This window comes from Aulonocara stuartgranti, assembly GCF_965226115.1.
Source record: "Aulonocara stuartgranti genome assembly, chromosome: 9".
Taxonomy (NCBI): Eukaryota; Metazoa; Chordata; class Actinopteri; order Cichliformes; family Cichlidae; genus Aulonocara; species Aulonocara stuartgranti.
Window position 1 is genome coordinate 17232925 of NC_138960.1, and position 16804 is coordinate 17249728.

General features: G+C 39.5%; 1 protein-coding gene across 2 annotated transcripts in view; it reads left to right on the forward strand.

Annotated features, from left to right (window-relative positions):
• Positions 1–6098: 6098 nt before the first annotated feature.
• LOC309714187 (collagen alpha-1(XV) chain-like) overlaps positions 6099–16804 on the forward strand; it is a 59989-nt gene continuing 49283 nt past the window's right edge. For both annotated transcript variants that reach the window (XM_082546434.1, XM_082546435.1), the window contains exons 1-2: positions 6099–6476; positions 6568–6650. In XM_082546434.1, the coding sequence (XP_082402560.1) occupies positions 6439–6476; positions 6568–6650 (121 nt within the window). In that variant the 5' untranslated portion in view covers positions 6099–6438. The remainder of the gene's footprint in view (positions 6477–6567; positions 6651–16804) is intronic.

Below are 16804 nucleotides of genomic sequence, written 5' to 3' on the forward strand. Positions count from 1 at the left end.
AACTTCAGCTTTGTTCCTTATCCCAATCTTATAATAGTTTATGATAAGAAAACAAAGGTCTAAACTTTTAGGTACCAGTGCCTTTTATAGTGTTTTTAACCCTAATGTACAGCCTATTTTTCTTTTTTATATGCTGCTTGATCCAGAGCCAAAACTTATTATTTTCTTGGCCAGTTCTAAATTATTAAATATATATTTTTTTGCCTTGTCTGTTGGCTAGGCAGGGTCTAAATTTATTTAAAACCCGTCTTTCTCTTTGAGAAAGCAGTTTGACCTTGTCCCTGTCAATCACTCTGAAACTGAATAGAGAGCCAGTTGCTTGTTTTCACTAGCAGGGCCCCTTTTGTTAATACAGCTTTCTGAATTTCAGCTTAAAGAACATCAGAAGCTTTTTTTTCTATGTTGACCTGAGACACGCACAAGCACATTCTGCCGCTCCACCGTCATCTCACCTCAGAAACCAAGTGCAACCTTTGAACCCTCAATACAAATAATTGTGATCAGGCTTCATAATGCAAGAAACTTCTGTTCCCAACCCCGTGAGCTGTGAAGACCATGTCAGCCATGTCAGAGAGAGATGGTGAAAAGCTGAAAAATGGGAGATGATGAATGCTGAATGTCTGAAAACGCAAAGAAGCCAGTTTATTTTGGTCTGATTTACACCCACTGGATGTGTTTTGCATTAAAGATGACTGAAAGGGTTTCTGCAAGTTTTTATTGATTTTCTTTCATTTAAAAAGAACATGGCATCACCAAAAGAAACATTGGTAAGACTTGCTTTTTCAGACCTTTTGAGACTGAGTAAAATACAAGAAGTTCTTTTTGTCCCTTCTCTGAAAAAGCAAACATTTGGGAGGTTGAACACTAATTTTTAAAAAGGTTATTTTGTGAGTGTTCTTCCTGTGACTGACATTAATTTATTTTTAAAAAAGCAGAAAAAGTCAAATGTCATGAATAAAGTCAAGTGAATTCCAGTAGAAAGCATCTTGCAGTTTGGTTTTGTACACTTTGCTTTCACAAGAATATGAAGACTTCAGACAGAAGAAACTGAAAAGTTGTTTAGGAGGAATTTAGCTGCAGAGTTTATTGGCAATCTAATTTGATGCAATGCTTGCAGATTATCTGCACACTGGGTAGCATTCAAAAAGGAGTAGTCTGAACTCTGAACCATTAGGAGAGATATTGAAAAAGCACCAGTCAAGAAGGATGACTCAAAGACCAGCATCCACAGCTCTGACGAGGTGCTTATCAAATACATGGTTAGCAGATGCAATGTTGATGCCAGAGGTCAAAGGAGAATCGCCAGACTCCTTTTAAACCTACAAAGAGAATAGCAACTCAACTACTACTACCATTGCAACCAAATTATGTAGAAGAGCATCTCTGAGCATGTTAAACATTAAAGCAGAGGGTCTACAGCAGCAAGAATGAGGAACTTCGACTACATGTTGCCAGAATTAGACAACTAGTCTTTTTCTGCTGCACTATTCAGATGGTAGGGTCAGAATTGGGCATTCACAACATGAAAGCATGGATCTATCCCACCTTGAATCAATGGTTGACATTGTTGGTGGTGTAATGATGCTGTGGATATTTTCTTGGCATTTCGGGTTACTTGGTACCAACTGTGCATGATTACAGATTACTTGAGGATTGTTACTAACTGTCTTCATTTCTTTATGACCACAATGAGCCCATATTCACCGTTCACTGTACTCAAATGGCCTCCACAGTCACCAGATCGCAACCTGGTCAAGCATCTGTGGGATGTGGTGGAGATTTACATCGTGGATGGTGTTGCCAAATTGTTGAATCTATACCATACCATTAAAGCACTTCTCAATGCAAAAGGTGGACCTTTAATTGTTCTGCATGTACAAAATGTGTGGGAAAGATTAATTAAGTCTCCAAATTGGCCAGTGTGATTGGAATCGTTTCGTGAAAACCTTTCAAGTTAAATTTGTTTTCTAAAAGAAAAAGCAGTTAAAAGAATCATCTTGGTGACAGTATGGATCACTTCAGAGAGATCTCACCTGCTCTCTGTGTTTTTCTCCTTATAGCATTTATCATCACTGTTCTCACTGCTTTTATCTGAAGGTTAGAGGAGGTAAGATAAGGACTATTGAAATTGCGAGCATGTTTTTGAGCCCATTCCACATTTGTTCAACATTTATCAGCTCTCGGGGCGTCCTCCTGCTTTATTCTACAACACTCTTTCTGTTATCAGATCTCTCTACATCGATTGAGGGCAGTTCAAATATCATCAAAGTAAAGGCAGATTTTTTTGACTGTTTCATATCACAATCCATTTAGACTCTTGGTGGTTTTGTCTTATTAAAAATCCCTGACTGTTTTTCAGCAGCACTGCAGTCTGTTTCAAACCACAGACAGTTAAGTCTGAACATGGAAATTCCCTTAAAAAAGGCTATTCTTTACAAACTGAAAGCCAGGCGCTGTTAGCAGATGTTTTCTTTTGGTGCTTTTTGATGTCATCTGGGGCAGCTCGGCCTGCTTTCTCAGAGCTGTTACCTAAAGAGGGATGACGATCTGGTATCTTACTGACTCATACCAGCAAGACCTCAGACTGGACCCCTTTTAAGCTGCTGCCACCCAGAGACTGAAATCCCTTTCTCTCTGTTACTGTTTTCTTTGCATAGAAACGGCGGTCTATTGCTCCTTGTCTTTGTGTTTCTAACATCACGAAGAATTCTCCCTCCACTCTGTTTACTTCAAAATACACAGACTACTATGGAGAGCTCTGAAAAATCTTAGGTGCTCGTGGGTGGAGAGGGGGCGTAATAAGTAATCTTGGCAGGACAGAAAGTTGGTCACTGTATTTTTCAGTCAGGATTTTGCCAGGAACAAACATTAATTTAAAAAAGAGCTTTTCTGACAAGTTTATAAATCGAATCTTCACCACTTTTGTTTCAGATGTCATTTGGAAATTTCTAGTTCGTGTACAAAGAGGGGCTTATTTGCACAGCATCAGTATCCACATGACCACCAGACTTTAATAGGCCATATAACTGTTTTCTTTTATGACTGTTCTCGTTGAAAACAGTATGTTCAAAGAACAAACAGGGATTACCTTGGACTGGGAAATACATTTTAGAGTAAATGTAATTTCAGCCCATATTACTGTCACTGGCAATAGATTGTTCTAGTGGAGAAGGTTGGACACGTACCCTATATTTGGTTAGATCTCTTTTAGGGCTATGGTTATGGATTCCCCTCATGAAACTTTGATAACAGTAACTCATTTATATCTGTTGTTTGAGATGTTTTCGGTTTAGTATTAGGTTAGGGAAAGTTTTTGTGGTTTGTTGTAGATGTACTTATGGATAGCCTGTTTCTTTACTGGATTTTAGGCTTTATAGTTTGCATGTTCTCCCTGTGTCTCTATGGGTTCTCTCTGGTTACTCCAGCTTCCTTTCAAAGTCCAAAGACTTTCATGATTCTGGTGATTCTGAATTGGCCATAGGTGTGAATTTAATTATGAATCTGTCTCTCTGTAGCCTTGTGATGCACAGGTGACCTGTTCAGGGTGTACCTTGCCTCTTGCCCTTTTACAGCTGGACAACTGCAACTTCACATCCAAGACAGCTTTTTATTTTAATGGAATAAATCCTCATTAACAAATTATCTAGTATAACAGATCGCATAAAGAAGGAAAGATATGGGTAAAAAGACACTCAGCATCTCATGAAAGCGCTGGTCAGTCAGTATGATGTCAGTTATGTGAATAAAGCTTATCATAGTTTCTGCCTCACTAATAGCATCACTCACAGTCCATGATGGCTCTTATCTGTCTGAGCCGTCAGAAGCAAGGTCTGAACACATCCTTATCTGTCCTCCCCTCGACCACATTGGCTCCTGCAGACAGACCGGCGGGGGTTTGCGTGTGTTTGTTTAAAGCAGATTCCATTTTGCTCCCGTATGAAGTGCTCTTCAGTCCAGACACTGGGTCTGATGAGTCACCAGAGGTGTTATCACAAGCAGAAATGATTAACCTATTATCACAAAATTCCTTTGCAGTGTGTGCCACATTGTCTGCTATTTCTGCTATTCTGACTTTATTTTTATATCATAAGACGCCCAAAAATGTGGATTTTAGCAATCTCAGGATCTGATGAGTTTACTGTTTTTGACGGTGAGTTAGATATTGTAGTTTAAGCACACTTTGATGGGTAGCAGTCAGCCTGTGAGCTGTGAAATAGTGCAATTTTGTCAAAGCAGCTGGCATGTCAGGTGTCCTTTAGTGTCAGTGGTGAGATGCACCTGGTCATGCCAATGGAGAGATGAGACATATACTGGTTCTTGGAGTCAATGGAAACCCTTAAGTGCTGATTTTCAAAGTGTAGGAATAATGTTTACCCCTTTTCATGAACCTAGTCAAGAAGCTCTGATGCCTAAAACTGACTAAATAGCGAGTGAAAACAGAAGCAAAGTTCACAAAAAATCTCTAAATTGAGAAATGTGCTAAATGTTGTTATTTTTTGGATTTAATTTCTAGTTGATGCCCTAGACAGTGAATGCACTGGCAGATCAGGGGTGGACTGAAAGTAAAAAAAACCAAAACAAAACCTTTGTATCAAGAAGGCAGCTCCAAATATGAGGACTTTTATGGTAAGCAACAATTATGATTCACTCATGAATACAAACCCTTACCCTAACCCCCAATCCTAACCCCCTAACCCTAAATTAACCTTATAGTGTATTCAATATGACCTGAAACTACTGACCCAAGTTCATAACTGTTTTCCCATACCCAGATTTCTATATAACCAGAAGTCTTTTGGAAACTATAGGAGTCACCAGGGTTTAAAGTAGGGTGAAAGAATCTGGAACAACATTCAGCTAATGAGTGATTCAATGTGATGAAGTGCCTCTGTGCCTTGAAAATATAGGATGGGTAGGTGTGATATCATTATATTTCATGCAAACGGCTGAGCTTTTCTTCAAAGGGGGTTTTAGCTCACCCTTGAGGAGACGGTAAAACGTTTAAACGTATGAGAGGCTTAAAGTTCCAGAAATGCATACACTATTATATATTGTACATATATTTATTAGTTTCAGGTTGGCCATTCTTGTATTTTGGTCGTTTGTGTTGTTGTGTTTGCACATCTCTGTTGCTTGTGGGGCTCGCACACAAGAATTTCACTCGCATGTGCTGTGCCAGTGTGCCTGCACATGTGATGTGACAATAAAAAAGTGATTTGATTTGATTTGATTTGAAGTTGATGCTTTTAAGCGTCTGATCGGGTTTCCTTCTGGGCGCATCCAGGCATGTTCAAAGGGTAGAACCCAGGAAAGACCTACAAGAGGCTGGGGAGACAAAACTCCTAACATGGCCCACGATGACCTGCTGCAGGAAGAGCTGAAAGGGTGTGTCTATGGAGGACAAAGCAGTGATTTGGAAGTCAAAATAAAAGATGGATTTCTTCCCCCCCTTCTCACCGTCTCTTCTCCCCTTTGGTTTTCTTTCTCTCCCTCTCTTTCTTTCATTCTTTCTCCCTGTCCTATCCCCCAGTCATGTCTGTCCCGTTTGTAGGAACTGAAAATAAAATAAATTCATAATTATAATAAAGGTCAATCAAATGGACCAATATGGCAAGGCCATGATGATCCACTTGGTAAAATAAATCCGCTTGGCATCTTTCTTGGCCTTAAGACAACAATTCTGATGGCTAAAGATCCAAACGGGACACAAAAAAAAAGAAGAAACTAAATTTCATTCAAAATGACAAGAAAAAATTATTTTCCGTGCCAATATTTGTTTGGAAGGAGAACCAGACTTCTAATAATCCAGGTGCTGCTGTGGATTAGGGGATTCTGCTTTTGGTGGGCTGAACCTGACAAAGAGAACGCACTGAAGTGATGCCAACAAATAATGTAAGCTCTGCTCTAAGCTATCTGAATATTTGCTTTGACCCTGACAGAAGTTCTTGTCTTTGCTTAAAGAAAGCTTTGAATGCTGCAGATGTTACAGTGTCTTCCCCCAGCAAGTCAAGGCCACACAAAAAGTGCTCCCAAGTGCTGAGAAAGTGAGAGAAACCACACCAGTGAAGGGGAGCAGGAGAAAAGTTGGTGTGTGTCTCTGGTGGAGGGGGGGTGGTTTAACTGGAGTGTGTTAATTTGGATCTGGAGTTGAGATGTCTGAGGGGAGGGCTGGATTAGAAAGCGGTGGTCCATAGAGGAGACGCTGGGAGTCAGATTTCAGCTTTACGAGGGCCCCTTGAGTCCCGATTCACTGAAGCTGCCTTTGTTTGACTGAGAACCAGAGAGCGAGCGAGAGAGAATCAGGGGGCAAGAGAGAGGAGGAGGAAAGAGCAGTTTTTAGTCTGGAGTGAATGAGAGCGAGGCAGAGTGAGCTCCATCTCTCTCTCTCTCTCTCTCACTGTCTCTATCAGCACCACATAGAAACGGGGCAACTTTAGCATGGACATAAACTCACCAACACTAAAGATGACTCCACGGTAAATGAAACCCACTGTGTTTTCTGTAAAGAAGTTGAATTGATGAACTTTTAGCAAGTTTTCTTATTCCTAAATTGTGTTTTTTGTGCAGCATTCTTCCCTGGCTCTTTGGATTATTTCTCCTTGCCCTCCGGTTCTGCTGCCATTGCTCGTCTGCCTATCAGCTGCTGGACGGTATGTGGCTGTTGACTGGTTTTTTTTGTTTTTTTTTCCTTGTTGTTTGTTTGGTTTTTTTTTTTGGTTTTTTTTCCTACTGTTGGCAAACTTTCTGCTGGTTCAGAGGTTTTTCAGCTGTTGAATATGAATGATGGAGCAGTTGCTCTCTAGTCCTGAAAGGGACTTTTCTGTTACTTAAAAAAAAGTGTGTGTAAATATTATTCTGTTGATAATGTGGTTAGCTGAGTAGTTTAGGACATTTTAGATTTAATTAATGTTCAAGTAATAGAAATGTTGATGTTTCAGCTTTCAATGTTGTATATTTGACCACATTTAAAAAGACAGCGTAAGATTTCTTTTAAGTCTCTGGCTGTTGTTTCTCCCTTTCACTACAACTCTTCTAGGCTCTTTACTCACATGTTGGTGATAATTAAAGTGCAAAGACCCTGGAGATGTCTTGAGAGTTTAAGCCTGTTTTTTGAAGTGGTGTTCAAAATGTGGCCCCAGTTTGACATCCTAGGGGATGTTTTATATTGGTGTTATAAGACCAGGTTTACTTGAGCAGGAGATACATGAAGGAGCCTTAAATGTCTAATGAAGAAACATATACTGCCCTACACTGAGGAGAACTAGGCTACCATTGGTGTGACATAATTGTCACCACTCTCTAAAGTTTATTCTCTACTTGGGTATATTTTAGGCCAGTTCAACCCACCTGCAGACCTATTCATAAAAGCCCAATTGAAGTCAATGTGATCACAGACCAGCTGATCATCAGAAGATCTGGTGCCTAAGTTCAGTTGGGATGGTTCTTGAGTCACCTTACACAACACTGATTATAATGCAGATTTAGGGAGGATGAGGTGGAGGTGCGATGGATGGATGTGGACACATACTGGCATTCCCAAACTCTTTGGCAAACCAGTGCTTTTAAATTTATAGCATTGATGCAAGCCAGGGAGACTCCTTTAGGCTTCTGTTCCATATTATTTCTTGAGTTATTTCTTGGCTGACTTGTTTCTCTGATCCCGTGTGCAGTGCTTTGCTGTTTCTGGAGACTGTTTTCACAGCTTAAACCTAGATTTTCTTTGTAGTGATTAATACATCACTCAGGACACTTTAACATGTTTCCAATTAGTGCTGGAAGACTTGCAGATTTTCTTTTCCATTGCAACTGGATACCAGTAAAACCTCACAATGTACGTATTGACAGAAAAGCTCTGCACTCAGTAGCACTGCATAATTAAGCGAGTGAAGATGATGCAATGCTGAGCATTGGAAGGTGCATGTCATAGATGACAGTCATTGCCAATTATCTCTGAGAGCCTCACTTTATTAGTTTTCATGCTACGCTTCAGACAGACAGGCCAATATACCATCACTGCTTTCGTCAGTGTGCTGGAATCCAGATTAGCATTTTGCAGTTATCTGTAAGGATAGCTTGACCTGTGTAAACCACAAAGACCCCCATGTCACAAGAGCAGCATTGTCCAGGCTTAGCTAAATGATTACAGGGTCTCGTTACCTAATGTGGCCCTTATGGAGCTTAGTGGTCTTGCTTATATTAGGAATTAAACACAACCTATGCTCCTGCTGGCTTAAAACAATGTGTGACCACTTTTAATAAGCATGTCCTCTTAAGAGATAAATGGAATATAATCGCGTGGGAATGAAAACAAGCTCTAAATGTGCTCTGCATCCAAGCTGAACTGGTGTTGATGTGTGTGAGGAGGTGGGTGGTGCTAAAACAAATTTTCAAAAATGTGATTTCATTGTCCAGTTTCCTTTACTGTAGATCCTGCAGATGTTGGGTGAGCCAGAGGCTCCATTCTCAGGCTGTTTGTGTTCTTGCCATATTTATAATCCTCTGCCATGATTCACTTTTTCAAGACAGGGGGAAAAAAGCAGAGTGTGCTTGCGCACGCTGGCTCACTTGCCCGAGAGAGCACCAGGGACACATATTTCCAAGCTGCATGTTGTAAATATCCTTAAACAGAGCTGTCGCTGTGGCAACATTCACGTTTCTGTGCATGATTTCAAAAAGGAGAAAATGATATAATCCTTTCTCTTAGTGTGAAATAGCTAAGAAAAGCAGTTTGCACTATGTCTGTTACTAATGTGTGAGAATGGTTTTCAGCTGGAAGCATCAGAACTAAAAGCTGGAAACACAAAGAGAAATTCCATGACTGGAACATTACAGCATCTGTCAGTGAATGAATAAATAAGTTATGTATTAAAGTTACATGAGTCATTTGAACTAACCAAGTGGCTAAAAAGTTAAGCCAACATAGCAGTGCCAAAAACTGCAGTTCTTTGAATGGCTAATTTAAGCTAGCCCCAAAAGTGAGTCAGTTTTCTGACTCCCATGTTATCATGTCCAGGTCTGCAGCAAAAGTTTATATATAAAACAGCTTTAGTATACAATATATTGCTAATTACCATCCGTCATAACATTTGTGAGAGAGATGAATGTACAATAGTCACTTTTTTAAAGCCTTTTAAAGATTTTGTTATCTTTCAAGGTTTTCTTGTAGTGCAATAATTTCACAAAATGATTGCTGTGCAGGTAATTGTGGTTAAAGACGCTTGATACAGTATGTGCCTGTGTGATGAATCTTCGTAACGCAACGTCCTGACATGAGCTGATAACTTGGAGCGGTCACTTCAAGGATCCAAAAATCCAATATATGGAAGGCTACACATGCTCAGGGTTTTAAAAATGGGACATTGTGTTGAATGTGTAGACGTATAGATTTTCTATTAAATTTGAAGTTAAATATGTTGAGAACACCATTTTGAAAATCCCATTAATAAGTAAAGAAACTCTTTACTTATTAAAGTAAAGAGTTTAATAAGTAAACTAAATTGTAAAATAAATTGTAAAAAATAAATGGTTTTACAATTTATTTTACAAAAATAAATTGTAAAACCACTTTGGTCCAAGATGAAAAGGATCCAAATATCAGCCCTATTGTTTTCATATCCAAAATAATAATAAATGAATACCTGCCAGGGTACTCCCTGTTTTCAATCTTCACTAATGAGTGCATATGCATATATAGAGTAGCAACTCTGTATGTGCACTTGCACATGCATGGGTTTATATACGTCAAAATGAGTACACGCATGCAAAGCTCTCCAGCTGGTGTCCACATGGTAATTATTGTCCAATGATAATGGTTTTAATTATCTGAAGCAAAATAAACGTCCAGGACAGTGAACAATGAAGGATGATAAGACAGTGTGGCTGATGATGTGAGTATAAGAGAATGTGGTGATTACACTGAACTTGGTGCTGAGGGTAATTATAGTGATCAGGGTGATTATGATGAAGACAATGGTGGCGATGATTATCACAAGATTATTGTCATGATGCAAGTCCTTAGAGAGGTTAAAGGGTGTTGTTAGAAGTATATTACCGATATAGGAAAAAATAGGGTGGGGGATGACTGTGGTTTGCACACATGACCCACATTTGACTTTTGTATGAAGCTGTTTTGAATGAGAAAATGTTGAGCCAGAAGAAAACCTCAAGTTTAAATATATAAACGTGTTGCAAAATAAAACAGAATTTAAAAGAGATTGATTCTCACACCAAAGCAAAGCATTTTTTCTCCTGGTAAACACAGGCCTGTTTTCTGTTTATCTCATATTTGCTCTGTGAAGGTCATCAGGGTAATGAGGTTAGACTTGCATCAGAGTAACAAACAGGGTGCAATAAAACAAGCAACTTTTACTGACCTCAAGATTATCACTGGCAAAAGAACCAAACGATAGATTCAATTTAGGTCACTCAAGTATAAAAGAGTTGATTTAACTCACTGAAATGTCAACCTTTCTCCAAAAACTACTTTGGTGTTAAACCACCAAAGATTGGTTTTGTAGCTGGAGGCTTAGCTGCACAGTGCTGGATATATTTCCTGGGGAGGTATCATGATTTGTCAGTGTCAGATGAAGACTTCAAGTGTGATGAAAACAATGGAAATGGAAATAAATCTTTGTGGAAGTACCAGGCTTCTGTAGCTCCTAATTTTAGCTGGAAGCCGCTGGATTATTGCTGCATTAACCAATAAAAAGAGGAAGATCTCAGTGTAACTCTTATTAATCCAAAAGCCTTGGTTTCATAGTAGCTGATGAAATTCACTCTATTATATGACAATAAAACCTGTAGATCCAGTCTTAATCATAGTTTTAATAATACATGCATGCTGACACTGACTATAAGGAAGCATTATGTAATAGCAATATGTAATATTTCCACATCCATTTGGTCTTGATTCTGACTTGATGAGATCCTGGTTTGGCTCCAGTTTTGATGTGGGTCATCTAGATTGTGGGCTTGAACAGAGGTAACATGTCAGCTTTTGATTATTAAGACTGTTATTAAAACTACTTCATAGGGAGATTCTCAGCCCTGTCCAACTGTGATTTCATAGCTAAGCAAAAAACCCCTACATACAACATTTGAGGCTTTAAAAGTCTGTAACATTTTCCGATTAAAATAATAAATGTCCAGTTTCCATCCACAAGATGACATAGCAGACAAGTGAGTCAACTCATAAAATACTGAGCTTGTATTTCTTGGGAAACATCACAACAGCGAGGTCCGAGCACAAAAGCTGTCACCAAAAAGGAAACAATCAGGTGATATCACTCTGACTACCACCGAATGTTAAGAGAGGCCAGCTGTTTCTTTGACCACATCCACGTGTTTATAAACTGTGACAAATTTGCCAATGGGCCGTACGAGGTTACACAGTATAAATAATGCTGCCTTTGCTTTTTTATGCTGCAATGATGTGCTGTAACTGACACGTGTTTTCCTCTGAGATGTTCAACTCACATGAAAATTAATTAACTGTTGGAAGCACTGCCATAACAAATCAAACGTTTGCTTTAGCTTGCTAATGCACTTAGTCTTGTATACCTTTTGGTTTTGGCTCAGGAAAAGTTTAGCAAATCACATCAGAATTCTAGTTTGTTTCAGTTCAAGACTGCCTTTTATAATCTAAAAGGCAAACATTACATTATTCCCAGTACTACATAGCAAAAAGATGCGCATGCACAGAATTCACACCATGGTTGTGCAGGTTATGAAAAAGACCAAATATGCTCACTAGTTTTTCTTTGAACTTCATGGGAAGGTGACCAAATAAACAGAAGAAAATCTTGCACATGTCTACCTTCAAGACTTTGTGACAAAACACCTATCTAACCACAAACTGCACGTTAAAAATGGCTGTACAAAATCCAAAAATTTCTGTACTTTTCACACTTTAAATCTGCACTTCTAGAAGTTGTTTCTGCAAACTATTACATGTATCGACCTGTCATTTTGTCTTCTGTTACTTATCCGAGTGTGAATCACATCAGTCCAAGCAGTGATACCCAAACATCCCTTTCTCCAGCCACTGCCTCCAGCCTTTCCAGGGGGTCTTCGAGGTATTTCTAGGTCAGCCTAGAGATGTAATTTCTTCACTCTGGGGTCTCCTCCCAGCAGGATATGCCTGAAATGTCTCACCTAGTCGACGCTGAGGAGTTATCCTAAACATTTAGACACTGGAAAATGACCTATTCACCCTCTTTTATAGTCATTTAGGCATAAGACTATGTGGCCTCATGTGTCCCTTCTTGAGATAAGAGTTGAACCATTCTTGTGGCTGTTTACACTTTCATATGTCAGCAAGCTCAAACCGATTCAAGATGTACTGTGGCTTGTTTTTGTTGCAGTGTCTGCAGCCCAGGTTATTACTGTTTACTTCCAACTTCCATATTTGGTCCACTGTACCAACTGCTGTCTTCATCTGGATTGTATTTCATTCATCACTTGTGACTGATTGTCATGTGGTCTTGATCTTGTCTTTTTTGATTTCTTTTTCTAATATTCTCATTAAAATCTTTCAAAATGAACACGAGACCATGAAAACGCAGCTACAAAGACACTGGCTGTGTGCTGCTGACAATAACACTTTGAGGAAAGCTGCTATACAGCCTGTATTGGGGCCTCTGCAAGTGATCCAAAAGAAACCCTTAACTAAAAACACATGCATTATCCTGGAGGGTAAACAGGAATAGCTAAATTTGTCCTGGACAAAACAAGCCACTATTTTAAGTGGCAGTCTGTGTGGGATGAGATGAATGACTTCAAGGCATGAAACCTGACAACAAACACAGGATGTGTTAAGTATAGCAAGTTTCTGTGTGGGAAGATAAAGGTGTGATCGCTAATGTCACCTTGACCTCCCTTCTTGGTTTTTAAGTCTTTTTTTTGGAAATTGATGGAGCATGTTGGCAAGTTCAAATTCCTAAGATAACTGATCTTTACTAAACCTCTCATTAATTCTTATCTGAACATCCATTGTCGCTCCTTTAAATCAAAGCTTTGGCCATCAAAGGGTTTTTTTCATCCTCAATACTGGAGCTGCAAACACTTTGTTGGATGTTGTCAACTGTTTTCTTTTCCTTGGTCTTTAATCCAGCACTGGATGAAGAGGATCAAACAGCTCTGCGCTTTGACTCCTTTACCGACTGTCGCTGCTGTTTGTGTCTGGAAAATATCAATACTCTTATTCAATATAAAATAGATTGTTTTTCTTAATGACATTTAAGAGAGAGAGAGAGAGAGAAAGAAAAACACAGATTGAAGACGTCCGTACTTTGTTATGACATTTTGTTCAGCTTTTCCCTTAATGATGAATTCTATTATTCCCAGGAGTTTGTCTTTATAGTGCTACTAGCAGATCAAAGTCCTTCCTTTTTCCGTGCGAAATCTCTGCAAAGTCTAATGTGCATGAAAATCACAGATACAGACAGTCCTTGTGGTCACACAATTAATCCCATGACAATTTTTTTGCCCAAAATTATTCTGACATGTGGTTTTGTTTGGGAAATTCCTTAAAATTTGGCTGATTTTTTTATTTTTTTTATTTTTGCATCACTTGGTATGAATTCTGTTTCTGTTGGGTCAAAATGTCCCACCCCTGCTATAGATTCCCATAAACCCTTTCTTTTGGCAGCATATCTCAGAGACTTGCATTAATAGACTTCTATGTAGTACACTACTAGTGTACTGTGTAAATGTTGACAATATAGTGCTGCCTGAGATCACACAAGTTGTGCACAAAGTCACATTATGACTGAAGCCTTTAACCATGATTGCCATGCTGTTTAACTTATTTTAGAAATGTTTACAACTATGTATGCTACAGATACTGCAGCTTACTGTAGTGTTACTGTAGTATTACTTTAGCACAGATTTATCTAGGATGTTGAAGATAAAATGCATATTAACCAAAAAACAGCAAAACAACGTTGATAGCTAGCTAGAAGTGGTATCGCCATGAACATTAGCTATGTATCTTCCCTACTAGCTGAAATTTAGTTGTTGGTCTCTATCCTTTTGCTGCTTTTGGACTGTTGTGTCTTTAATATTCAGGCACATGTAGCCATGAAGCCAACAAGGAGGTACAAAAACTGTACGTTTTTATGTTTTGCAGATATAAGACCATGTGACATGAACTTGTTAGCCATTCTGGATGTGTGACAATCACAGTGACCATGTACGATCAAGTGAGAAAGACACCAGTCACACAGGCCTAGAGACTGGTCCTTAACCAGTTGACAACCACCGGTCATGTGGGAAAAATGAGTATTCCCAGTCCGGTTGTGATTTGTTGCTAGAGGTTGATGGCAGTCCTGGGAAAATAATTTCCAAAGCCCCAGGCCTACAGACAGCCAATCACCGAGGGAAAATGTGTATTCCCCAACTGGATGACTGAGAACCTTCACAGACATGTATTTCCCAACCAGATTGTGATTGCTTTGGTTGCTACCACTACTAAGCTATGTGCACATGACATCACACAAGAAACCCCAATATGGTAATGAGACCAAAGATGTCACTGTGGCTGTGTCTAGTTTTTATACAGTCTAAGCTGTGAACACACATATGCAATCAAAGTAGGTACTGTAGGACCCAACAAAGAAGTGTGTTAAATGTACTTTTTTTTTTAACTGTGGCCAAATCTTAAGTGACATCCTGGTTGACCATTCATGGGTTGTGCATCACTTCTGCTGTAGATGCTACAACTGGATTTCTTTGATTGGAAGGTAACTGAAAAAATATTAAGAAAAATCTTCTTTTATGAAAACCCCTGTTATTGAAGTACCTTTGAGAAAGTACCTTTGCTGTCTGTCCTTGAAGAGCTGTTTAATGGCAAAAGCCAGAGAAAAAAACTTGCTCGGCAGTAAGTACTGGAACATCACAGTAGTTAAGTATGGTTATAGCTATAAACAGATGTTGCTGAACCACAATACATTATGTGTTTGTGTATGTTGCATAAAGTATGACTCAGAATCTAAACCTGTAAGTCTTGCTGTGTTCGTGTAGGCAATGGGATGATGAAAGGCTGTCGTCAGAAGGGCTTAGAGGTGAATCAAAACTCCAATTAATGTCAATGTAATGTGGTCTGAATCGCCATGTTTATTTTTCTGGGAGAGGCCAGCTTCCTGGCTTTTGCACTACAGAAGGCCAATGGGTGAAAACATGGAATTTCTAACAGTATGGAAATTGTCCGTCAGGCCGGAAAGATGCAGTCGAAACAAGCAGGTGTCTGTTCAGCTGTGTGGGGACGAGCGAGAAGGCATGCCCTGTCATAGTGCAAAGGAGCATCTGAGTCTGTGATGAAGTCATAGAGTGAACAACTGCATTGTGTCTCAAAAACATGCTTGCATGTGAGGATTGGGGGTGTCATTAATGTACCACAGTGCTTTTTCTGTATGGATAGCAATGAGAAAATTACTGGGTTTTTGTTTAGTAGTGCATACTTGCCTGTATAAGGGGATGTTGTTGTATAGGTATGTCGCACATTGTTACCGTGTGTGCTGCAGGAGGAGGGCATTTGTAATGACAGAGGAGTCATCAGTGAGGATAGATTTATGAGGCATCCTTTCCTTTCCAGTTTTCCTTTCCTTCGCTCTAAAAAAAGACCACCTTTACCCTCGAGCTTGTTTCCTGCTTTAAACCAGGATGATGATGTTAGTGAAGATAAGAATGTGTTGCTCATTCATTCTGAGCCAATTTGTTCCATCAGTCAAGGGGACTGAAGGTGGCACTTTAACATCGACTCTTTAACTAATCATCCGCAATTGTTGAAAAGGTAGTACGTTTCCGTTCACTCCAAAGTGACCGACATTTATCTGCTGCTGGGACCGCCTTCACTCTTCTGCAAAGGCTTCACGCAGGATTTTGGCTGCAGGGATCCTCTCTCATTCTGACACAAAAGAACAAAAGTAAAGTTGGGCTTTGATGATGGGCGATAAAGCATGATGCTGTTGCAATTCATCCCAAAGGTGTGTGATTGAAGTAGGGCTCTGTGCAAGCTATTGAATTCTTTCACACCAAATCATGCATTATCTCTGTGTTATGCAGGACGGAGGTATGGTATACATATGGTGTCTACATATGTTTGGTTGTGTAATCCAATTTGTTTTGCTTTTTTTCAATTTTTTCTTATCTTTGCTCACGCTTGGCAGACTTTAAGTAGGGTGTACTGAGTCACAGTTCAGCTGTTGTACTGGTATACTGTCCCAGCCTTGAACCTCCATGGTTCTTGCCTCCTGTCTAGCTGATAGATGGCTTGTGGTCATCAGCACAACAAAAAAAAAAACAGACTTCAAAGAACTTCTCATGTTTAAACTCGTCACCGCAGAAACCTGAACTTTGAATACTTTAACTTTTCTTGCCTTGTTCTTGTGTTTACCCCATGTAAACACCACCTGCTTGATTCCTAAAAGGAAGCCTGCATGATGCCTTTTTTTGATGAATTTCACTGAAATTAGAGCAGGATGGGTGTTTCTATTTGCCACCCCGAAGTGTAACATTGTGAGATCAGTATAAACACAGGCAATGGTGAGAAGTCGTAGAAGAAGTATTTCCCGGAGAGAATCTGTAGGGAGGATCTCGATTATTTCACAGTGGGTGGTGGGATTAGCGGCGGTGTCTGTGTACACTCAGCTGGTCTGCAGCTGGGATGTTTGTGAGCACGCTGTCGATTCACTTCCTGAAAATCGCAACACAAACCTAGCTGATGGTTTGGTTTCAATTTACCTTCATTGTCTCACCTCCACTGGCAAGTAAACATCAACAAACATCTGTCTCAGTTTCAGGCCCT